General features: G+C 43.8%; 1 protein-coding gene and 1 pseudogene across 1 annotated transcript; both read right to left on the bottom strand.

Annotated features, from left to right (window-relative positions):
- Positions 1 to 270: 270 nt before the first annotated feature.
- On the bottom strand, positions 271 to 6,093 carry LOC119087089 (annotated as a pseudogene).
- A 12,584-nt stretch (positions 6,094 to 18,677) lies between these two features.
- On the bottom strand, positions 18,678 to 22,372 carry LOC119087088 (homeobox protein Rhox13-like). The gene is made up of 3 exons (XM_037201728.1): positions 21,787 to 22,372; positions 21,059 to 21,104; positions 18,678 to 18,911 (listed from the first exon to the last, which is right to left on the bottom strand). The coding sequence occupies exons 1-3, from the start codon at positions 22,146 to 22,148 to the stop codon at positions 18,792 to 18,794; spliced, it is 528 nt and encodes a 175-aa protein (XP_037057623.1). The 5' UTR covers positions 22,149 to 22,372; the 3' UTR covers positions 18,678 to 18,791.
- Positions 22,373 to 25,861: the final 3,489 nt, after the last annotated feature.

Raw genomic sequence — 25,861 nt, 5'->3', positions numbered from 1 at the left:
TACACCTCAGGCTTCTCACTCATTCATTACAGAGAATTATTTAGAACAAGTATTGTCTAAATTTCCCACTAACGTGCCACTTAAACAGGCAACAAAACGCAATCTTTCCAGTGAGACTAGGGCACATCCCCTTACTCTAGAATCCAATTTCTGCTGGAGTGTCCAGACATGGTGGCTTTGTTTCTAGAGGAAATCAGTGGTTCAGGGAGCACCAAAGGACAGCCTGGATGCACTGCCTGAAAACCAGGCTAGCCTAGCAGGGCATTCTGCTTACCTTACTTGAAAGCTGGGGAAGTGATTCTCTTCGAAAAGACGCTCCAGGTCCTGCAGCTGAGACTGGGTGAATCTGGTGTGGCTCTGGAAAGTAGCCTGTCCCAGCCTGGAGACTCTTGGTGCCCTCAGGCATTGCCGCCTCTTGCTGAGGCTGCTGTTGAACACTGCTGCCATGGCCACCTTCTGCCTGGATCCCCTTGTCCATGGGGCCAGAACTACCATCGCCAGCATGTGCTCCTTCCATTTCTTCTTCTTTGTTTTCTCCCTCCTCTACCACTCCTGTGGCTTCCTGAGCAAGATGGACTGAGCAAGCTCTTCTTGAGCAGGCTTGCTTGGAGCAAGTTTGCCCTGATCAAGCTCACCCTGAGCAAGCTCGCTCTGTACAAGCCCTTTCTTGCCTTCTTCCTCTCCAGCCTTCAGGACCACTGCATTCTCACCTGCAAGAGAGAAAAACACAAAGATAAAGATCTGAGCATCATGGCCATGGATCATTGGAAAGCCTGGAGAGGGACGACGGGCAGAGCGGGGTAATCAAAGCGCCTGGCCACTGGCCTTTCCAACAAATTTGATTCCCGGACTTTGCCCAATTCCAGTCAGAACCATTTTACTGACCATGCTGTTATTTCTGGTGCTCATCAGCTCCTGGACTCAGCATCCTGTTGAAACTTTGGTCAGGAATCTTTCAATCAGACCCGAGTTCCGAAGCTTTATAGCCACGTCCTCACTGCCTGGAGCCACAGGTACAGCTATGACTCTTGACCCGGAAGGCTTGTCTTCTGGAGACTGAACGTAATTACAATGTGTCCAATCACATTCTGGCCTGCACAGACTCAGTGTCTGTGGGCTTGTCTTATGAGGTGTCTAGCCAGAAGCACTTTAGGGCTGAAAGAGCAGGGAGTACTTTAAAAAATGCAGTGAGTGTGTGTGGTGGGGGTGCGGACCTGTGGCTCTGGTTTTCTCCTTAGCAGACACCTCTAGTTTTGGGTAAGCATGGACTGTTCAAATTCAGTCACAGGGAGTAACACAAAGACCTTCTCAAACTCAGCAGCCCTTGAGCCCAGCTAAATCATTTTATTAAATTATGCAAATGTCCTTCAAACAAAATGCCCCAATCTTGGATGTGCTGTCTTGAAGAGCCCTGTATGATGGCAAATATGTGGGTAGGCCAGGGCAAGATCCTCCTGAGAGACTGTGCTCCCAACAGAGCTGAATTCCACTGGTATTCACAAGCTCATTCTGATGGTGGAGACCTTGCTCTACCTAGCTGTGCTTGCCAAGGTCCTAGGGTGACCCAGATACCTGAGGGCATCAAAGATCGACCCTGGGTACTGGCTCCAAACCTGTCTCACAGCTGTGAAGGTGAAAGACAGGAGGAGTAAGCAATTCTGGATTCAGCTCTACAAAGAATCATTGCAGGAAGGGACAGAACTGAGGAAAAGTTAGAGAGACTCCCCAGAGTAGGTGACATTCCCAAAATTTAAAAGAGCCACTGAGCTCTGTCATTTCATGGTTTTTGTTTTTAATAGGATCATGGCAGAGTCTGGACAATGGCTGAGGTAATTGTTAGGAGATGGGTTGGTTCTCTGGGATAGCATAGGCTGAGATACTGGAGGGCCCACGGTCCACATGGTCTAGCCCACACCAAGGAGATGATCATGCTCTGTTCACCTATTGCCCACCTAGTCAGGGGTGGGTCAACCCCCTCCCACCACAGGCCCCTTTGTCCATCCCTGACTAGGGCTTTGTGAGTTGTGGGCCTTGACTGTCTGGTCACCATTAGACACTGGGTGGTCTTGTGTCCTCTGACATTTCAGCTGTCCCAGGTGCTTTTAATTATCCTCAGCTCTCTTTCTTCTCAGAATCACCAAGAAGCAGCTGCAACTGTCCTTTCTCTTCTCCTTATCTCCTGGGTCGTTGTGAAAGGCTTCCCTGAAACACTGAAATGGGAGGCTTTCTTAGACACAGACTTTACTCACTCTCACAATTCGCTGCTGGAGAAGCTAGGCTATTTAAGGAGGCAATAGTGCCATGTGTGCTTTCCTGAAGGACTTGGTGGCCTGGTTGGACTGCCCACACTAGCTGGGAGCCCTGTCTTTATCAGTGTGAGACAGCTTGACTGTCTACTGATCGCAGAAACTCTTTGTGTCTCATCTTTAGTGTTCCTGGCTTGGCTGTTTCAAACCAACCTCCTTTTAGCCCTAGCATCCCTGCAACATATGCGAGCAATTAGAAATTTGAACGTGAGTGCTTTTTCCTTACTAAGGACAGAGACCAAACTCCTGCATCCATACCAACCCGGATTCTGAGATAAATTTCCCAATGTGCTGTTCACAGGGTTGGTGTGAAGCAGGTAAGCAATCATGCATTCAGGGTGCCCCAGAGACTGTTCATTTCCTCCCCTTTCTACAGAGCTCACAGGACACTGGGTGTATTCTTTTATTTCTGGCAGTTTGCTCCCAGGACTTAGCAAAGAGTGATGCAGAGGAATATTCCTCCTGATGGGTGACTCAGCACCCTAAAAGATGGATGCTTGCTGTGTAACCCAGAGGAGCTGTGGGGTGCACTATGGGAGTAGATAACACAGGTAAACACCAAGGCCTGCAATGCTCCAATCTGTTATCTGTGTGAGTCTGGAAACCAGCACCCGTCTCTGCCTTTACCCTTGATCCTCTTGACTCTGCTGTCCCCATCTTGTACCTGGGGAAGGGACTCCACTCTGCTGACTCCTTAGGATGTCTACTGCTTGCCTGCTGATATCTAGTTCCCCAATCCTACATATCCTGGAATGACAGGAAACCTGTACCCATAAGCAGCTTTTGCTGTAGAACAGCAGTGATTCATGAGCCCAATTACGCTCTGTGTGATTTTCTTTATAAGTTATCTTTGTGAGGGACTCTCCATGATTGAAATGCATTAATGAAATCTTGTGGCTCTTTCTTGTTTAGTTACATGCTCAATGCTTTAGGTCAGTGATTCTCAACCTTCCTAATGCTGTGGCCCTTTAATATAGTTGCCATGCTGTGGTGACCCCAACCATTTTCATTGTTGCTTCCTAATTGTAATTTTGCTACTGTTATGAGTCATAATACAATATCTTTGTTTTCCAATGGTCTTAATAAAGTTTTGTAGACCCCAAAAGTAAAAGGGGCTACAACCCACAAGTAGAGAACCACTGCTTTAGGTTAAGGCATGTGATTGTGGAGTTTCTACACCATTTTGCCATGGGACTCTGCTCATCATAGTTATTAGATGGGAAACCTACCTGCACACAGATTTTCCTGAGGGATTTCTTGGTCAGCATGCACACGTCCACACACAGGTGCATTCACAGTCACAACATTCACATGCAGAAACATCTGTAGCCAAAGCCCTCCAATCCCATTGGCGATCGCCTAGAGAGAGGCTAATCTGCAGAATGTAAGTGTAGTTTTAGAAATATGGAAAGCATAAAAGGAAAGTAGTCCAAAATGTTTCATAAAGCTAGTTATTGCCTGGAAATGAAACACAAATGAATTCTATGTCTGTTTTATTGATGACACAAGTTTAAAAAAACACCTGGATCACTTCTTAACTGAAATCCAAGACAATATTAAGTTTACCTTGAAGAGTGTTGAGATAATTCAAATGAGCAATTTTAGAAGCAATTTATCAGCTCTAAGAAGAAACATAATTGTGGGATCAGGATCTATACCTGGTGCCTGTGCGGCTTTTTGGAGCTCATTACCTATGATGGGACACCTTGCACAGCCTTGGTACAGAGGGGAGGGTCTTGGACCTTCCTCAACTGAATGTACCAGGCTCTGCTGATTCCCCATGGGAGCCTTACCTTTTTGGAGGTGGGGATAGGAGGTAGGTTGGGGGAATGCTTGGGGAAGCGTGAGGAGAGATGAGACGGGGATCTGTGGTTGGTATGTAAAATGAATAAAAAATTTCTTAAAGAAAAAAGAAGAAACATAATTGACAGAATGAATTCTTTGATGAGCTTTTATCTGTGTATGACATCATGTAACATACAGAAAGAATAATAAATGGGGAAGCTTTCCTAGATTTGAGTCATCTTCAACACACCCGTGGTCAGCATTGTTAGGGACACCTGACAATCGGTGAGCCAGCTGTGCCCACGTTGGCTCTCCCATGAGGCCTTTGTTGCTCACAGGACAGGATACACTGACCCCTGCACTGCCCACTTAGTCACAGCTCACTATGTCCTTTCTCTGCTCAGCACTCCATGGCCTGAGCTTTCAAGCCATCAAGTGATAATCATGTCTTTGGCAGGAAAGTCAGAGGCTGCCACCTAGCTCATCTGAACCACAACTGCTCTCTCTGTCTGTCTCTCCCTCTCTCTATTCCTTCCCTCTCTCCCTCTCTCTTTTTTGTGTGTATACTGGTGTCTTGTGTAGAAACAATGAAGAGTGAGCCCCTCACTGCACCAGGAAAGGATTGGACAGGTCAGGGATCCTCCCTTCAGTCTTTCAACCAGCCACATCACTTTGGAGTGTTCTTGCTGAACCACTCTGGTGTCCTTTATCCCAGCAACAGTCCCTGGAGCATTCTTGCTGTATCCAGGTAATAGGTCCTATCCCTGGTTAAAGGTCTCATCCTACAGGGACACAGTAAGGACTCTTCCTGCTGTTTGTAAGAGGAACATGGTCGAGAGAGACAAGGGGTGATATAGAAGGAGGCAAGGACTGGGAGCTGCCTGGGAAGACATCTAGAAGGATCGTATCCTGAGGAAGGAGAGGGTGCAGTGGCTGAAGTGATCTCCAGGGAAGGGTAGCTCTGATAGAGATGGTAGAGGTATGGCCAGGAGATGGTCTGGAGACAAGCTGGGCTGGGCCAATTATCCAGTGGAAAGGAGTCAAGGTTGGGGATAAAGATGTACCAATTATGAGCCTCGCCAAGCAGTGGTGGCACATGCTTTTAATCCCAGCTCTCGAGAAGCAGAGCAAGGCAGATCTCTGTGAGTTTGAGGCCATCCTGGTCTACAGAGCGAGATCCATGACAGGCACCAAAACTACACAGAGCAACCCTGTCTCAACCCCCCCCCCAAATTATGAGCCCCAAGAAGGAGGTTGGAACTGGGGGTACCCAACAGTGCCCAGGAGAGAGGCCACTGAGAAGTCAGAAGACTGTGCAGCAGGATGAGAGATGCTGTGAGCATGATTGACTGTGCATCAGTACAGAAGTGAGGCAGGCTGCAGGACAGTGGTGGGGATTTCTCATGTAAGTCAGCCTGGCCAACCATGGTCCAGTGTACCGAAGGAAACCTGGGCCCTTGTAAAATCTCCAGGACCCTAAATGTGCCTTTGTGGGGCTCAAAGTCCAGTAAAAATGGTGCTGCTGTGTAGATAGTTGACCACATAACCTCCCCTGGTGCTCTCTGAGAGGGGCCTGTTCTTCCTGGATGCAAGCTTAGGCTGGCATAACAAGCTCTCAGATATCCCCTGGTGGGGTGGTAAGAACGTTCAACTTCTTCAGACACCCCCATGTAGAATGAAGAACACTTACTAGTAGACATTGGTTATAATGACTTAGCGTGTGTTGATTTGGCTGTGATACTCACTGCAGAATTATGTCTAAACAAAACGCTGGGAAGGGCCTTGATAGCCTTCATTTGAGAATTTACTCCATAGGCCAAAGTCTTACCTGAGGATAGATGATTTTACAGACCATGAACATCATGCTCTCACAAGTGCAGTCAGGGTGATCTTTCCAAAACGCCAACCTGATACTGCTGCTTCTCTGCTCAGACACTGCCCACAGCTGACCTCTGCCCTTCTGACTTTGCCAGAGCCCAACGCTGCCCTTCTCTGACCTCATGTTCCATTTGAAGTTGTCACCATCAGTGTTCTTTGGTTCACCTTTCTTCCTTCTGTTTTTATTTCTGGCATGTCCTACTTTTTAATTTAACTCTGAGGCCCTGTCCTGTGCATACTTCCTGGCCTTCCTGTCTGTGTGAGCCGGTCTGTACTGCCACTAGTACCTCCTATTACTGAGTTGGCATCCCTGCAGGCCTCTGGGGATTGGCTTGTCTAGTGCTGCATGTGTTCCTGTGGTCAGAAACTTATGAGGGGAACAAGCAAGCAATTAGGCAGGTAGCCTGCTCCCATGTAGGAGGGAATGCAGCCCACCAATGTACCTGGGCCAACTCCAGTGTACCTGGGCCTCTCCACAAGCCTGAGGGGGTGGGCATTTTGTTGGCTACCAGAAAATAGCAGTCGGCCAGGGGTCTCTTCATGAGGCTATGAGACATTCTTGAAACATCTGTCCCTGTACTTACACAGGAACAAGATATTCAAAACATAATAAAATTAAAAAGGTCAGCAAGATTTGATGGGCTAGAGGAATTGTCTGCAGTTCAGATTACAAGTCTCTTCCCACTGTACACTCAGACAATTACATGGCATGCAAATCTTCCCTACTCAGAGACATGTGGATGAGCAAAGTATGGAGTGGAAAGATAATAAAAGTATGAGGTGTGAGGAACTCCCTCTCTTAAAAGTTAGCTCATGTAGAGTCACTATACATGACCTCAGAAATTCAACCAGGGACTCCTACAGCTGATAAACTCCTTCAGTAAGGTGGTAGGATAGAAGATTAACTCAAAAAATCAGTAGCCCTCCTGTGTACAAATGATAAATGGGCTGAGAAAGAAATCAGAGAAACATCACCCTTTACAATAGCCACAGATGATATAAAATACCTTGGGGTAACTCTAACTAAGCAAGTGAAAGACCTGTATGGTAAGAACTTTAAATCTTGGAAGAAAGGAATTGAAGAAGATATCAGAAAACTGAAAGATCTCCCATGCTCATGAATGGTAGAATTAACATAGTAAAAATGGCAATCTTACCAAAAGCAATCTACAGATTCAATGCAATCCCCAACAAATCTGATCACAATTCTTCACAGACCTGGAAAGAAAAATGCTCAACTTCAAATGGAAAAACAAAAAACCCAGGATAGCTAAAGGAATCCTGTACAATAAAGCAACCTCTGGAAGTATCACCATCCCTGACTTCAAGGTCTAATATAAAGCTACAGTAATACAAACAGCTTGGTACTGGCATAAAAATTGACATGTGGACCAATGGAATCGATTGTAGACCTGACACCAATCCGCTCACCTATGAACATATGAGTTTTCACAAAGAAGCCAAAACTGTACCATGGAAAAAAGAAAGCATCTTCAACAAATAGAGCTGCCATAACTGGATGTCAACATGCAGAAGATTGCAAATAGATCCATATCTGTCACCATGCACAAACCCAAGTCCAAGTGGATCAAAGACCTCAACATAAATCCACTTACACTGAACTTGATAGAAGAGAAAGTAGGAAGTAGTCTTGAACTCATTGGCAGAGGAGACCACTTCCTAAATATAACACCAGTAGCACAGACATTGATAGCAACAATTAATAAATAGGACCTCCTGAAACTTAAACGCTTTTCTAGAGCAACGGATATGGTCAATAATACAAAACAACAGCTTACAGAATGGGAAAATGTCTTCACCAGCCCCACATCTGACCGAGGGCTGAACTCCAAAATATGTAAAAAACTCAGAAATCTAGACTTCAAAATACTCAACAATCCAATTAAAAAATGGGCTACAGAGTTTAACAGGGAATTCTCAACAGAAGAATCTCAAATGGCTGAAAGACATTAAGGAATTGATCAACATCCTTAGTCATCAGGCAAGTGAAAAATCAAAACGACTCTGAAATACCATCTTATACCTGTCCGAATGGCTAAGATTAAAAACACTCAAGACAGCTTATGTTGGAGAGGATGTGGAGCAAGCAGAACACTCCAACACTGTTAGTGGGAATGCAAACTTGCACAGCCACTCTGGAAATCAGTATGGTGGTTTTTCAGAAAATTTGGAATCAATCTTCCTCAAGACCCAGCTATACCACTCTTGGGCATATACCTAAGGTATGCTGAATCTAACCACAAGGACACAGGCTCAACTATGTTCATATCAGCATTACTCATAATAGCCAGGACCTGGAAACTCCCTGGATGCCTTCAACTGAAGAATGGATAAAGAAAATGTGGCACATTTACACAATGGCATACTACTCAGCAGTAAAAAAACAAAACAAAACAAAACAAAAAAAACAGTGATATCATGAAATTTGCAGGCAAATGGATGGAAGTAGAAAATATCATCCTGAGTGAGGTAACCCAGACTCAGAAGGACAAAGATGGTATATACTCCCTCATAAGTGGATACTAGATGTAGGGCAAGGGATAGCCAGACTGCAGCTCACGGCTCCAGAGAGGCTAGCTGACAGGGAGGGACCCTGGACACAGCGAACATCTAGTGAAGTAGAAGTGGATGGGATCTGCATTAGCGGGCTGGGGGTGGGGGAGGTGGCAGAGGGCAAGGAATGGAGGGTGAGAACATAGGGAAATGGGAGGGTCGGGCTGGAGCGGGCCTAGAGTGGGAGAACAGGGAAGGAGATAATGTGATAGATAAAGACATCATTGGAATAGGAAGAGGCAGGGTGCCAGGAAGCTCTCAGGAATCCACAGGGATGACCCCACCTTGGACTGCTGTCAGTGGTCAAGAGAGTTCCTGGACTGGTCTACTCTGGTGACCAGTCTAGTGAATAGCCTAGCTGTCATCATAGAGCCTTTATCCAGTGACCGATGGAAGCTGATGCAGGGATCCACAGTCCGGAGGAGGAAGGAGATGGCATTTGTGGGTGGTATGTAGAGTGAGTAGAATATTTGTTAATGAAGAAAAAAGAAAAAAAGAAAATCTAATTTATTTGCTTTTGGTTACTGCTTAGGGGACCTGCAATTTATATGGTTTTTTTATTTTCAGGAAAGTTAGGTGTTATTGATGACTCTCTGGTCTCTTACAACCCCAAGCACAAATATGTATGTTGCCTACCTTTTAAATACTGGGTGAATTCATCTACTTTTTCCATGTTATTATGGTGTTCATAATTCACTCTGAAGTTATTCATCGTCTCTATTACCACAAAATATTTCCATTCTCCATGCTTCTAGGTTTACTGCACTCTAAATGATCGTTCACACAGAATGTTAAACCCCAGCTACTTGTCAGAGAATTAACCATTGTTTTATGTGTAGTGTGTGCACGTGTATATGTGTGTGCATGTGCACATGTACATGTGTAACTGTAGAGGCAGAAGTAGGGGCCAGAGGTTGACCTAGGATGTCTACCTCGATTGCACTCCACCTCATTTGTGAGACAGAATCTCTCACTGGAGATCACTGTTTCATTTAGGCTGGCTAGCTGCCTGGCCAGGGAGCTCCAGTATCTGACTGTCTGCACATCTCTTGCTCTAGCCCTGAGAACACAGACGTGTATGTCACCATCCCTAGATTTTACATAGGTAGGGATCTGAACTTCGATCCTCATGCTTGTGTAGAGCATTTCATTCATCACACCATTTCTTTAGCCCTTGTACAAAATGTAAGACAAAAAAAATTGACAGGAATTCCCTGTATCAAATCCTCCAATTACTTTTTTTGGTATTATTTTATTTTATCTGATTTTATTTTATTTTACATTACTATTCAGTTCTACATAACAGTCACAGATGTAATTTCCATAGAACTTTTGGGACAGACAGAGAAGGCCTTTGATTCGCTTGAGAAGATGTAGAATGTGCAAGAAACCCTTTAGCAGATTAGCCAAGTCCCACAGTCTTGTGGTCACATGTGGAAGCCAAGTCCCACAGTCTTGTGGTCACATGTGGAAGTCAATTCCCACAGGCTTGTGGTCACATGTGGAACACTCCAGGGCCTTTTGGTCAGATAAATAAGTGAGACTCACCTGAGGAGTACTTGTAGCTATTGATGTTTCTTTGGGAGCAGGAGACGATACAAGGTCCCCCTTTTGCATTAGGGAGAAGGTTGAAACTGTCTTCCTCAGACAAGGTAATACTGACATCCCCTTGATTGGAAGGATCAACTCTCAACCTCTTTTTGGTAGACATCAGATGCCCTTGGCCCACTTTGTTAGAGGGAGAATATCTAATATTACCATCCTTAGAAGGGATATACTTGAAACCCTCTTGTGTGGATGCAGAAGATCATAAAGCACCTTGGTTGGATATGGTAGATCCTAGGGCCCTTTGTGAGATGGGGAAGGAAGGGTCTATAGGCTCTTACATAGTTGTGGCAGATTTCTGATACTCTTGAAGGGATTGTAACATTCTCACAACCTCCTGTAAAGTGTGGGGAGGTCCTGTGGGTGCTCATGTACAGGTGGAATCAAAGGAATCCCCTTCTCTAGATGTGAAAGTTGCTACAGACTCTTGTGTACACCTGTCATATGCCATGGCCCCTTGATCACATAGGGATCCAGAACTCTGCGTACAGGTGGATTATGTCCTGGAACATCTTTTGTAGATGTGTTGAATCGGAGAACCATTTCTTAAGGTGGGGATGTGACTGGATCCCCTTTTGTAGATGTATCCCTTCCCAAAGTACCTTGATCAGATAAGGTAGAACCCAGAGAAAGCTGGGCAGGTGGGGAATGTCCTGATATCCCTGGTGTATATGGAGAAAATCCAAGAGCCTCTCCTACAGATGTTGAAAGTCTTAGAGACCCCTGGGAAAGTAGGGAAGGATGTGTTGTGTCAGCATCTTGGGCAGATGTAGAATTTGTGTGTCACACTTGGAGTGTCTTGGAATATGTTTGGTTATTTTGGGCCCCATGACGACAGGAGGGCCATTTTGGCCAGCAGGGACTATTTGAAGCCCAAAGACCAGTGACGAGACAGGAGGGACTTTTTGCCCAGCAGTGGATGTATGAAGCTCACTAGGTCTGATAGGGACACCTTGAAATCCCCTTGTTCAGAGGGAGGATCTCTCTGTCTCCTTTTGCCACAGTGGGAATATGCAGGGTCCCTTTTCATAGCAGGAGAATGTTTGAAGCTCTTTTTGTGAGAGAGAATATGTCTTTGATCCTCTGCTCTAGATGTGGACAATCCTGGAATCCCCATGACAGATATGGAAGCATTCAGAACCCCTGGGGAAAATGGTGAAGGTGCTAGAGCCCTTGGTGTGTGTTGAGAAGGCCCAAGAGTCCCCTGGGCAGACTTGGGTGTTCCTACCACCTCTTATGTATATGTGGAACTCTCTAGGGCCCCTTCTGAAGAGGGAACAGGTCCTTGAGTCCCCGGTATAAATGTGGATAGTTTTGTTTCTGCTTGGGCATGTATAAGTGGTATGATGCTCACTTTGGGCAACAAGGGAAGATCTGAGCCCATTTTTTAATAGTGAAGGACATTTAAATCCCTCTTGGTTTAATGGGCAAGCAATGAAATTGCCTTGATCAGAGCAGGCACAACTCAAGGGCGCTTCAGCAGAAATAGATTGCTTAGGGTCCTTTTGAGGAGAGGGGGAATGTCCTCAACTCTCTTCATTAGAGGGAGTAGCTGTCCAGCCACCTTGAGCGGCTGTCAAAGGTGTTTAAGTCCCCTGAGGAAAGGTGGTGGGACTCAATCCATTTCAGGAAAATGAGAAATCAGAGAGTCACCCCTTTGGTGAAAGTTTGAAACCTTCTTTGTCTGAGAAGGTTTGTTGGAGACTCCTTTGATCAGAAGAGCCTTGTCTAAAACTCTTTGGGGGAGACCTCTAACAATTGGTGACCCTTGGGTAGAAGATGAACTTCTGTAACCCCTTCTGGAAGAGGAGACATGTTTGTTTTTCTTTTCAACACAAGTGGCAGGTCTCTGAAATTCCTGGGCAAAACAGGAATTGCCCATAGCCCCTTGGTCACATTGGGGTCCTCCCAGAAACTCTTGGGTGGATAGAGATAGTTCCTGTGCATCTTGGGAAGAAGGGGAAGATCCCAGAGCTCCATGGGTAGGTGGGGAGGGTTGCAGGGCCCCTTGAATATGTGGGGATATTACTGGTCGATGTTGGTCACTGGAAGAGTCAGCAGAAGATGGCCCAGGCACTGTGTTATCCTTGAATTTTTTACTAGCATCTCCAGAACAGTGTCCTGAAGATGTTACACTTACTCTGGGGTCCAACTGGTCAATGTCCATAGGTTCTTGAAACACAGTAGACATAGCCAGGCTTCTTTTCACCTTCCTAGGTATGGGCCTGGCTGACAGACTGTAAGTGCAGATGGTCTGGAGTTCCCTGCTCAATGGGTAACTCCTGCACTCAGGAACCTCCAGCAAAGAGTAGTAACTTTTCCTCACTTTGTTCTCTCTTTATTAGGATCCAGGGTCTTCTTACTGGATTTACTCTTTATAGAAGCCCTAAGACTCTGTCGTCTATCTGTAGTCCATGAGTGAAGAGGAGTTTGAAATGTTATTGTCCTCAGAGGGATTCATGGCAACCTGAAACTTGTGCCCTAGTCAGATTACGAAATCACTGAGAGATCCTGACATTACCCTTTACAATAGCCACAAATATTATAAAATACCTTCGGTAATTCTAACTAAGCAAGTGAAAGACCTATATTAAAAGAACTTTAAGTCCCTGAGAAAAGAAATTGAAGATGTCAGAAAATGGAAAGATATCCCATGTTCATTGCTAGGTAGAATTAACATAGTAAATATGGCAATGTTACCAAAAGCAATTTACAGATTCAATACAATCCCTTAAAAATACCAACACAATTCTTCACAGACCTGGAAAGAATAATCCTCAACTTCAGATGGAAAAGCAAAACCCCCAGGATAGCCAAAAGAATCCTGTACAATAAAATAACTCTGGAGGCATCATGATGACTGACCTGAAGCTCTACTATAGAGCTACAGTAATAAAAACAGCTTGGTCCTGGCATAAAAACTGACATGTGGACCAATGGAATCGAATTGAATACCCTGACATTAATCTGCACACCTATGAACATACACTTTTTGACAAAGAAGCCAAAACTGTACTATGGAAAAAAGAAAGCATCTTCAACAAATGGTGCTGGCATAACTGGACTTCAACATGTAGAAGGCTACAAATAGATCCATATGATCCATATCTGTCTCCATGCACAAAACTTAAGTCCAAGTGGATCAAAGACCTCAAAATAAATACAGTTACTCTCAACCTGATAGAAGAGAAAGTAGGAAGTAGTCCTGAACACATTGGCATGGGAGATCACTTCTTAAATAACACCAGTAACATAGACACTGAGAAAAAGAATCAATCAATGGGACCTCTTGAAACTGAGAAGTTTTTATAGAGCAAAGGACATGGTCAACAAGACAAAGCAACAGCCTAGAGAGTGGGAAAACATCTTCTCCAATCCCACATCTGACAGAGGGCTGATATCCAGAATATATAAAGAACTCAAGAAATTAGACATCAAAATGCCCAACATTCCAATTAAGAAATGGGCTTGAGCTAAAAATAGAACTCTCAACATAGGAAGCTCAAATAGCTGAAAGACATATAAGGAGTTGCTCAAATCCCTAATCATCAGGGAAATGCAAATCAAAATGACTCTGAGATACCACCTATCAGCTGTCAGAATGGCTAAGATCAAAAACACGGAAGACAGCTTATGCTGGAGAAGATACGGAGCAAGGGGAACTGTCCTCCACTGTTGGTGGGAATGCAAGCTTGTACAGCCACTTTGGAAAACAATATGGTGCTTTCTTAGAAAATTGGGAATCAATCTCCCCCAAGACCCAGCTATACCAGTCTTGGGCATATACCCAAGGAATGCTCAATCATACCACAAGGGCACATGCTCAGCTATGTTTATAGCAGCATTGTTTGTAATAGCCAGAATGTGGAAACAACCTAGATGCCTTTCAATTTAAGAATGGATAAATAAAATGTGGTACATATACACAATGGAGAAGTACTCAGCAGAGAAAAACAATGACATCATGAGGTTTGCAGGCAAATGGATGGATCTAGAAAAAAATCATCCTGAGTGAGGTAACCCACACTCAGAAAGACAAACATTGTATGTACTCACTCATAGGAGGATACTAGATGTAAAACAAAGATGACTAGACTGCTACTCACAACTCAAGGGAGGCTCCCTAGAAAACAGGACCCCAAGAAAGATACATGGGTCGCCCAATGACAGAGAAATGGATGAGATCTACATGAACAAACTGAACGTGGGGGTGTAATGAAGGGCAAAGTTCAAGGGAAAGAGAGGTTAGGGGAGCGGGAGATCCCAGCTGGATCAAGTACAGAGAGGGCAGAACAAGGAAAAAGAGACCATGATAAATGAAAACCCCATGGGAATAGGAAGAAGCAAAGTGCTAGGAGGTCCCCAGAAATCCACAAAGATATCTTCACAATAGACTACTGGCAACGGTTGAGAGAAAGCCCGAAGTGATCTACTCTGGTGATAGGATGGCCAAACACCCTAAGTGTCGTGCTAGAAATCTCATCCAATGACTGATGGAAGCAGATTCAGAGATCCACGCCCATACCCCAGGTGGAGGTCCAGGAATCCAATCAGAGAGAAAGAGGAGGGATTGTATGAGTGAGAATTGTTGAGACCAAGATTGGAAAAAGCACAGGGACAAAGAGCCAAACTAGTGGAAACACATGAACTATGAACCAATAGCTGAGGATCCCCCAACTGGATCAGGCCCTCTGGAAAAGTGAGACAGTAGTTTAGCTTGAACTGTTTGGGAGGCCCCCAGGCAGTGGGACTGGGACCTGTCCTCAGTGCATGAGCTGGCTGTTTGGAACCTGGGGCCTATACAGGGACACTATGCTCAGTCTGGTAGGAGGGAACTAGACCTGCCTGGACTGAATCTACCAGGTGGAGCTGAATCCAGAGAGGTGTCCTTGCCCTGGAGGAGATGGGAATGGGGTGTGGGCTCGGCATACAACGGGTTGGGGGGGGGCAGGGGAATCCGTGGCTGATATGTAAAATTAAATCAAATTATAAAATTAAAAAATAAATAAAGATGTCAATTTCTAAAAAAGCAGTTTGTAAAGCTATTCAGTACTTTTTCTGAATTTTAAGATTTTAAAGTTTATTGTGTGTGGTTAAAGATCTATAAAATCTACAAGAAAATGATTAACTTAAAAATTTATTACAAAAAGGCTTAATAATTAAATATATGTGTGTGAGTATCCTTAATTTAGTACAATATATTCAACACTTGTTAGAAAAAAAGGATTAAAAAAAGATAACAGCCATGCAATTTCACCATCATCTTGGTTAAGATGTTTTCTAACAATAGAGTTAAAGATGCATTTTATTGTGCTAAAAGCATCTCTTTCTTTCATATATACAAAATTTCAGCCCTGTGGGAAAAGGTGTTCATATGTTTGATTTTGTATCATTTGAGTCCTCAAGCTTTTAGTATGAGTCAAAGGCATGAGTCTACTACATTTTCTACATTTTGGATTTCTGTACATATTAGAAACAACATTAATAGTAATGTATCTAAAATTTCATCTGTTGTAAATTTTAAAATTCCATATAAGCTATAAAAAGACACAACTTGTATCCACATGTCACACATCAAATGGACTCCAGATAGGTACTCCTGTCAATCAATAGCCTATGCTTCCCTACCTGCTGCTTATTACTGAGGAGAAAGTTCACATCTAAGATTCTCCTTTAAATTTCCAAACTCGGGAGGCAGAGCCAGGTGGATCTCTGTGAGTTCGAGGCCAGCCTGGGCTACCAAGTGAGTCCCAGGAAAGGCGCAAAGCTACACAGAGAAACCCTGTCTCGAAAAACAAAAAACAAAAACAAAAACAAAAACAAAATTTCCAAACTTTAACTTCTGTCTCCAGTTTACATCTGTACCACCAGATTTCCACTCAGCCGACAGACATCAGGAATCGGCTGCAGACAACAAACTGCTTCAAAGGCCATGAGCCCTGGACTTGCTGAAAGCTTATGTGAACCAGTCCAGGCAATGTGATTTCTCCCTGTCTACACAGCAAACCAGATGCTTCTGATGAATGCTGTTCACTTCCTGAACGCCTAACATTGGCCTTTGATTTGCATTCCAGCCTTCAGTGTTCCTGACAAGAACATCCTAATATCAGCTGAGAAGCAGTTACAGAAGAGAGTTTAGTTCCTCACCCTTTATCCTCAACCAAAGCTGGAATACTGGTCTAAAGGAAACTGGTTTCCCTCTATCAAAAAGCTTTAAAAATAACAGGTATCCAACTAGCCCAGGACCTGGTACCACTGCCTAGATGCCTCCCAAACAGATCAAGCCAATCGACTCTCTCACCTATTCATAGGGCCTGATCCAGTTGGGGGCCCCTCAGCCTTTGGTTCATAGTTCATGTGTTTCCATTCATTTGGTTATTTGTCCCTATGCTTTATCCAACCTTGGTTCAACAATTCTCGCTCATATAAACCCTCCTCTTTCTCACTAATTAGACTCCCAGTGCTCCACACGGGGCCTAGCCGTGGATGTCTGCATCCAGATTACTCAGTCCTTGGATGGGTTTTATGGCACAACTATTAGGGTGTTTGGCCATCCCATCACCAGAGTAGGTCAGTCCCTGCTGTCTCTCGACCATTGCCAGCAGTCTTTTGTGGTGGTATCTTTGTGGATTTCTGTGGGACTCTTTAGCACTTTGTTTCTTCCTTTTCTCATGTGGTCTTCATTTACCATGGTCTCCTATTCCTTGTTCTCCCTCTCTTTTCTTGATCCAGCTAGGATCTCCCACTCTCTTTCCCTCGACCGTCACCCTTCATTGTTCCCACTCATGTCCAGGCTGTTCATGTAGATCTCATCCATTTCTCCGTGTCTTTCTTGGGGTCCCGTTTTCCAGGTAGCCTCACTGGTGATGTGAGTAGCAGTCCAGTCATGCAGGGACGCTTGGCTCAATCTGGGAGGAGGGCACTGGACCTGCCTGGACTGAGTCTATCAGGTCGATCCCAGTCCTCGGGGGAGACCTTGATCTGAAGGCGGTGGAAATGGGGGGTGGCCTGGGGGGAAGGGAAAGGGGGCAGGAAGGGAGAGAACAAAGGAATCTGTGGCTTTTATGTAGAACTGAATAGTATTGTAAAATAAAAAAAATAACAGGTATCCATCACAGAGTCAGATATTTGACTCATGAAACTACTCAAGGGGGGAATGTAATGGTTATCATTACATTGAAAGTTTAGACTTACTATGCTTGAGAGACCCAAACCAAAAATGCCTCCAACATGCAAGCCCCTAGCTTGTACAAGCTGTGTCCTAGCAGCTCCTTCTTCCCCCGTTTGTCCAAGACATTGAAGACTGTTCTTAAACTGACTGATCCTGTAAAATCTGCTGTTCTAGCAAGCCAATAGATCATAGGACTAACTACTGTTTCTGTTTTTGTAATCCAACTTGCTTACTCTTTTCAATGACCGGGACAACTGCAAGACATATATGTTAAAATTAGATCATACTTATGTGTAGACAGAATACATGTAATCTTGTAGTTTTGACTTTATAAGCCTTGGATTAATATGACCAGGGGCTGCAACTTGGGAGTGATCTCAGTTGCAGTCTTGGTGTCATGAGCGTCTGGCACAAGTTCTTATTTAATACAGCCTGTGCTAATTTAAACTTATTATGGTCACAGTGAATCTCTGAGTGACTCCAGACCTACAACATTTTGTTCTATTCTAACATGTTAGTTTTTTGTTTTATGTATGTGTGTATGTATATATGCATGTATGTATTTATTTTGAGTTTTTCAAGACAGGGTTTCTTTGTGTAGTCCTGGTGGTCTTGGAACTCACACTGTAGACCAGGCTGGCCTCGAAGTCATAGAGATCTGCCTGCTTCTGCCTCTCGAGGGCTGGGATTAAAGGCATGTACCACAACAGCTTGGCTATTGTTTATTTTATTATTATTCCTTAAAAGCCTGTATGTTTTCAACACACACACACACACACACACACACACACACACACACACACACAATCTTTATTCTTTGTGAATTTCACATCATGCACCCCTAATCTGTTCATTTCCCAGTCCTCCATATCCTCCCTTCACCCTTGCAGCATCCCTCCCCCATAATAAAATAAGAAAAATACCAAACTAAACCAACCACCCAACTAACCAACCAACCAAGCAAACACAAAAGCCCACTTCACTCCTCTGTCTCTCCCGCCTCTTCAACATCTATTTTCATTAAAAGAAAAAAGAAAGAATTGTTGTGACCCCTCCCCAAATAAAAAGTAATCATCACCATCAATACTTTCTGTGCCCACCTTCTCCTTAGATTCCTTATTTGCAGGGTTACTATTGAATCCCTTGTTCAAAGGATCAAGTGAGCCTGAATCAAGAAGGCTTAAGTGATCCACTGTTTCACAACTAACATGTGTAGGGAATAGTCATCTATGCAAGCAATACTCATGACTTAGAAATGTCACCCCCAAAAAACAGAAGTTGACATTTTGTTTAAATGGCATTTCCTGAAGAGTGTACATCTATATACTACAAAACCCCAGAAAGCATATGAAATTAAATAACTTGGAAATTCATGATTTTATTGTTAACATGAGTGCTGAATTTTAGTGAAGCTGTACATTGAGTACATGTGTCACCAGATTTCGCTCTTGCTCCTCAACAAAGATTGCACTCTAGGGATAGGAGTCCCTATCCCTAAGGATAAGGACCTTTTCAATACGAGGAGGTATGCTCTGTAATACTACAGACCTCTCACTCCTCCTCTCTTCTGCTCTCCGATGGACAAACCATGTCTGAAATCAGAGGAAGACAGGATTGGATTTAGCATTGGCTTTCACCCCAGAGCCAAGAGATATAAACCCACTTTAAGACACATAACACTGACTTTCTATTCATATCATAAAAGCAAATATCAGCTGTGTGTCAACTTCTGCAGTAGGCCATGATTTTGTCTTTTTCCAGCAGTATAGACACTTCAGTGGTTTTTTTTTTATTGTATGGAAAGCTTAGATTACAACTTGTTCCAGGTCCTTGATGTTAATTCAATATATGGTAACTGGGTAAAGGAAAGTCTTCATTCTGACTTTTGACCATCAGCTGTAGAATACGCTCCTCACTAGTGATACATTCCTCTTGTTTGGGCAGAGATTGTAGACCACCAAATGTTAGCACATTTTAAAGGCGTATGGAGGGGAACAGCTTTCTGTTTGTAAAAGCAGTCTTCAGTATGAAGTAGTTAATCAACAGAAATAAGCATGGGAGATTTTTAGAAAGAAAATAGCATTCAAAGGTGCCAATGGGATTGTTGGTGCTTGAAATTTCAGGAGAGCGAAAAGGTTGTAGGCAGAGAGGGCCTGGACAATGGTTTCACATTGCAGTCTCCAGTGTTTGTGAAAGTTGACTAACTTAACCTAAATGACATACAGGACACTGAAACCTTTGCCATCTCCAGGAGTTCAGCAGAAAGGGTAACTTCCACCCATGGTTAATCTGAACAGTATGTTCTTTCTTGCTATAAAATGTTCTCCAGGAGCAGGACGTGGCATAATATCGTTGCTTCAGCTATATTTCCAGAATCCTGTCCAGCACAGAGGGCACACTAGGCCCTGCTGCGTCAACAGGACATCTAAACCCCACCTTTCTTCAAAAGGTAAAGAGTAAGATGGTCCACAACAGTATGGGAAAGAAGTCATAAATCAGCTCTTCCTAAATATGGTCTAGCTATGGAAATACAGTCACAGATACCTGTTATATGTCACCATCCTCTCAGGCTCCTAGTGAATGAGGGTCCATTGTATTGGGAAGTTCTCAAACTGCACATTTGTGACTCCATGTACTTTCTCTCCCTGCCTATTATGTGGATTTATAATCTAAAGAAGACCAACCAAAGGACCAGAAGCCCTACTACAATCCTGATGCCTCCATGAACTCAAATAAAGCCCCAGTGGCTGACTCATGTGGGCTCACATTAAGTCAGAGTTCCCCCTGTTTGATTCCTAAAGCCTACCTATTACATTTGTAAGAGGAAAGGGGAAATCAGAAATGAGGGTTTTGGAGAGTCACACTCAAGAGTCTGCAAACAGGAGACCGTGGGTGTTTTCTCTTGTGCCTTGTGTCCACCTTCTCTCAGTAGCTGCAGTGCACCAGTCTCTAGAGCTGCAGTTCACCATCTCTAGAGCTGCAGTGTAACATCCTCTCTAGAGCTGCAGTGCACCAGTCTCTAGAGCTGCAGTGCATCATCCTCTCTAGAGCTGCAGTGCCTCATCCTCTCAAGAGCTGCAGTGCATCATCTCTCTCTAGAGCTGCAGTGCACCATCTTCTCTAGAGTTGCAATGTATCAACCTCTCTAGAGATGCAGTGCATCAACCTCTCTTGCAAAAAATAATGAGGCTACAATCGACAACCCAAGAGAAGTCAAGTAAAGAGGAGGTCCCAAGAGGGACATGCATGGATCACCCCAGGAAGAGAAAACGAATATGATCTCTGTAAACTGGGTAGGGGTTAGAATGGAGGGGATGGGAGATAAGAGCATGAGGGATCTGGATGTCCAAGTTGGAGTAGGAATGGAAAGGGAGCACAATGAAAGAGATATCTTGAGAGAGCCATTATGGGTTTAGGGAGAAACCTGGTGCTAGGGAAATCCCCAAAAACCCAATGCCTTGTTCAGCCTTGATGCATTGGGGAGGGGCTTGGTCCTGCCCCAACTGAATGTGCCAGGTTTGTTGACTCACAAGGGAGACCTTACCCCCTATGAGGAGTGGATGTGGGAGTTTGGGGAGGAAGTGGGGATGAGAGCAGGAGATGGGGAAGGAGGGGGAAACTGTGGTTGGTATGTAAAATGAAAAAAATTTTAAATAAAAAAATGCCTAGGACAAGGCTTCTGAAGACATGAGGAAGGCTGTAGATTGACTGTTCAATGTCTTTGCTTGGATTTACTGACCTTCACTTTGACTTCAGGAATATTCAAAACTTGTGCAAGTTCTTTCCTGTGGAAAGAAAACCACAAATGTTTAGCATGCCATGGTTTGCATGAACTGCAAAGTCATAAATGATTTCTATGCTTTTAAAATATTGCTTCCTCCCTCACACTCCCATTTAACTTTCATTCTCAGAACTAGTCTTGCTTTTGCAATGATTTCACCTCTTATAAAAGTTTCTAAACAATAAAGATTTTAATTTTAACACACTATTAAAACTTAAATATAAATGCCAAAGTGTACGGTGAGCAAATTGTACTAAATTAAAAAACAGCACCAGGGGAAGGGAAAGGGAAACAGAAAGGAGTTGATGGATAGGGACACAGTCCCTGAAAAGATGACGAGGCTACTGGTGAGGAGGTCACCCAACAAAGTGTAAATCCTTAACACTGGTGAACTTTACACTAGTGAGTATTTTGGCACACTGTACTCATGTTTGTATATTTTACAGAAATTAAAATATGACAGGAAACGAGTGGTGTTGACTATGTACACTTGTTTCGGGTCAACACTACACGCTAATACTGATCTTGACCCCTACACAAGGCACCCTCCTGTACCCACCACCGAGGGAGAAGACAGCAGTGGCTTAGGGAGGGATGATAGGAAACCAGGGCCTGGAAGAACAAAAGGACATCTCAACATGTGACAACAGGGAGGTTGGGGATAGCTCCTGGTTCCAGACACATACCTGGCAAGCGCATCTGGGTACTGGGTTTCTTTGAACATTTTTTCCATTTCCTCGACCTGCCCCAGTGTGAACTGCAATGTGGTTCGCCGACGCCTTCGTGAGGAACGGCGCCTTGGAATCCTAATCACAGGCTCGGCTGAGGGCCTTGGCTCCTCCTGGTGATGCTCCGAGGAAGAGGAGTTCGGGTCCCTACTGCTCTCCTCAGAGTCGTTTTGGCCCTCACGGACCTGGCGACCCCCGTTATTTAGGTCAATTACGCAGCAGGCATCACCTCCACTAGGGTTGCCACCCACCATCGCCAAGGCAGCCTCTAAGGTGGAGACCTGAGCTATCTCCTCACCATTCTCATTGTTGCTGGCCATGACTAGTAGTGGGCCGAAGCCACAGAGAGAAGTGGGGCCCCAGGAATGCCCACACTCAAGGCCTATTGTTCGGTCAGTCTCTACTACTGATAAGGCCTGAGGAAAGGGTGACGTCAATGTGTCCTTCTGCGCATGCTCCACACTTCTCCATGTTCCTCAATGTTGACGTCAACACGCTCCTCTCCAGATGGGCGCCATAGGCTTTTCCCTCCCTGACTGACTGCTCTGGGCTTTATGACCTCTTGCGGAGGTAAGTGGTATTTGCTTTGGTGCACAAATGGTGGGTGTGGCCCAAAGATGAGGAACTGAGGGAGCCACTGTGAACAGGCTTGTGAAAGGTCGTGTGAAGTTAAACCTTGCTTCCAGGGCATGCATGTAGAATGAGTTTTAGCCTGCATGCACGCTGCCTGTGCCTCCTAGGTTGTAAAGATGACACTGAAGGATGAATTGTGTAGCATTGCAAGATAATTGGGGAATAGAGTATTGGAGAAAGGTGGGAACACACACTGACCACAGGACCCTTGTGTGAACATGTAGAAAATTTCTGTGGACCTCACCCTCCACCTACCACTGCTGCTCAGAGAATGGGCTTAGAACTAAGTGGACATGATCAGATTAGTGGCTAATAGTTCAAGAGTGCCTGTTAGTACACTGAATGCTGGCTAGCCATTATTCTTCATGCTCAACATCAAGATCTTGAAACTGGGTTTGAATATAATTCTAGTTAATGGCACTGTCGAAAACCAAACAAAAGACACTTTGTCCCCTCAAAAGACAAATGATCTGCTTAAGAAATAATTACCTCCGATTATAATAGCTTCATAATATCTGTTAAATTCCCCATGTAATATTTGCTTCAGTTCTTATCACTGAGGATGTCAATGCAGTCCCTTAATCTGAGTCTCTAATATTCTTATCTTTGTCTTTTGATTATCTGCCTACTCATACTTTTCAAAGAACCAACTTCTAGTTACATTGATTCTTTATTGTTATTTTTGTTTCCATTAAAATAATTCCTGCGTTGATCTTGATTTCTTTTCATCTCCTGATTTGGGGTTTGGCTTATCCTTCATTTTCCAGGGCTCTCATATGTATCATTTATTTGCACTCTCTGGCTTTTTTGTTGTTGTGTTTTGGAACAGGGTTTCTCTGTGTAACAGTCCTGGCTGTCTGGGAAGTCACTTTGTAGACCAGGCTGACCACAAACTCACAGAGATCGCTCTGCCTCTGCCTCCTGGGTGTTCGGATTAAAAGGGTGCGCCACCACGTCCATAGTTTCATTCCATTGTGATCAGGTAAAGAATTGTTTTTCTGTATTTGTTGAGACTTGCTTTGTCTCAGAATATGTGATCTATTTTGGAGAAAGTTCCATTGGAAAAATGTGTATTCTGCAGAGTTTGGATGCATTAGTCTATAGATGTCTGTTAAGGCCATCTGATCTATAATATCTTTTAATTTGCATATTTCTGTTTATTTTTTGTTAGGGAGACATATCAATTGGTGAGAATTAGGTATTAAAGTCACTCACTAGTATTGGCCTATAGTTAATCTGACTTGAATCTAATATTATTTGTTAGGAAATCAGGTGCACCTGCTTGAGGCATACTTTTAGAATCATAAAGTCCTCTTACATTCCCTTAGTCCATATGTAGTGACTCTCTTTATATTTTCTCACTAGTTTTGGTTGGAAGTCTCTTTCTTTAGCTATTGGAACAGTGTCACCTGCTTGTTTCCTAGGCCCATTTCCTCGGAACTTTTTCCATTCTTTCACCCTAGGGTGACATCTGCCTTTTATTGTGACCTCTGCTTCTTGGAGGCAGCAAGTAGATGTTTCCTGTCATTTGATGCAATCTACTAGTCTGTGTTCATTTTCCCGATGATTTATTTTTATTTACAGTTGTGTGCGCCCATGCCTATATGTAGGTCTGTGCATGTGATTGCAGATTTTCAAAGAGCCCAGTGGTGTGGGAGCCCCTGTAGTTTAGTTGTGGAATTGAGACCATTAGTACTCAGTTATTGTTGAAAAGTGGGTGTTAATTCCTGTGATTTGTTGATTTTGTAGGTTTTTTTTCTTTTCCCCTCTTGCTTAACTATGATCCTAGTGTGGTTTTTTCTTGGCTGTGGATTTGTGGAGGAATTTGTTTTTCTCTTCAGTCCAAAAGATTCCTGTAAGTATTTTCTATGGAGCTAGCTTAGTGCTCATGCATTCCTTTAGAGTGTTTTCTTTTTAACCATGGAGTGTGTTTATTTTCCTTTCAGTTACAACAGACAGTATTGCTAGCTATAGTCGTCTGGGTTGGCACTTGAGTCAGAATTGAAATGCATCTGCCTGGGCCTCCTGCCTGTAAAGTTGCAGCTGAATAATCGGCTGCCATTCTGCCAGTCTGTCCTATGGGACATGGTGTGTCTGGCTGCTGCTGAGATGCTGTCTTTGTTCTGTGTCTTTAGTGTTCTAATTGTGAGGAGGGCCAATTCTTTCCTGGTCTGTCTCATGGTGTTCTAAGCACTTCACATCTGGATTGACTTCTCTTTTTCCAGCTCTGAGAAGTTTTCTGTTATGAGTTTTTTTAAGAACATATTTTGCACCTTTAACTTGATTCTTCTCCTTCTATGCTCTTGTCATGGATCTCTCAGGGTGTTGAGTGTCTTGGATTCCCACTGATGCCTTCTTTGTCTTGTTTTGATTGTTCCAGCAACTTAACTGTATTTAATTTCTCAACCATGTTTACATTTTCCCAGAAAGCAGTTTGTGATTAACTTTATTCTGCATGTCTTTTCCTTCTTGTTCTTTGCTTCTGATCCTTAACTACTTATTGCTGATTTAAGTTTGTAATTTCTCTGCCATTTTGGAATGGAAGCAGCATGATATAACACACTTTTTATTAATAGTGAGCTGGTTCATTCATGTAGATTTCCTGCCCTCCCCTCCAGTGCCAGTAATACCCAACAACAGCTCCCAGTTAGTACAACAACGACCATATATCCAGAGAGGTGTCAGAAGAGACACTCCCATGTTGGCGGTAACCAACAGCTGTCTATTTGGACTTTTAAGATCCACTCCACAGGAGGGAAATCATCCCTCATCCTAGAAACCTAGACAACATCCCAGGACTAGTGAGGTTATGTATCTTAGAAGAGAATTTACCATTGCCATGATGATAGAATGGAGTAATTCAAACCGCATTATTAATCTTATCCTTATATAAGTGTGACTACCACCCCTAATCAGAGAACTCTCTGTCTACAGCAAACGGAGACCATCAGAGAAGCCACAACTGGACAGGATGCAAAGAACAATGGCTCATGGGGAGATTCTATCAGTCCATTTCTTTTATTTTGTTGGCTTTAGTTGGCTTTCTGCTTCTGTAATAAAACATAGGAACTAAAGCAAACCGGGGAGGAAAGGGTTTATTTCCTCTCAGAGCTTACAGTCTATCACTGAGAGAAGTCAGGGTAGGAACTGGAGGCAGGAACTGAGGCAGAAGCTGTGTGGAGATGTTGCTTCCTGGCTTGCTCCTCTTGGCTTCTTCAGCCTGCTTTCTAATACACTCCAGGATGACCTGCTCTGGGGTGGCAACACCCACAGTGGGAGGGACCCTTCCATGTCAATCATTAATCCAGAAAATGCTCCTCAGAATTGCTTACTGAATGGAGCCTATTTCCAATGGAGAATCCTTCTTTCTAGATGCGTCTAGCTTCTGCTACTTGACAAA

This window comes from Peromyscus leucopus, unplaced genomic scaffold (assembly GCF_004664715.2).
Source record: "Peromyscus leucopus breed LL Stock unplaced genomic scaffold, UCI_PerLeu_2.1 scaffold_1240, whole genome shotgun sequence".
NCBI lineage: Eukaryota > Metazoa > Chordata > Mammalia > Rodentia > Cricetidae > Peromyscus > Peromyscus leucopus.
Note: the sequence above shows the minus strand (reverse complement) of the source record. Positions and strands in the feature narration are given on the sequence as shown.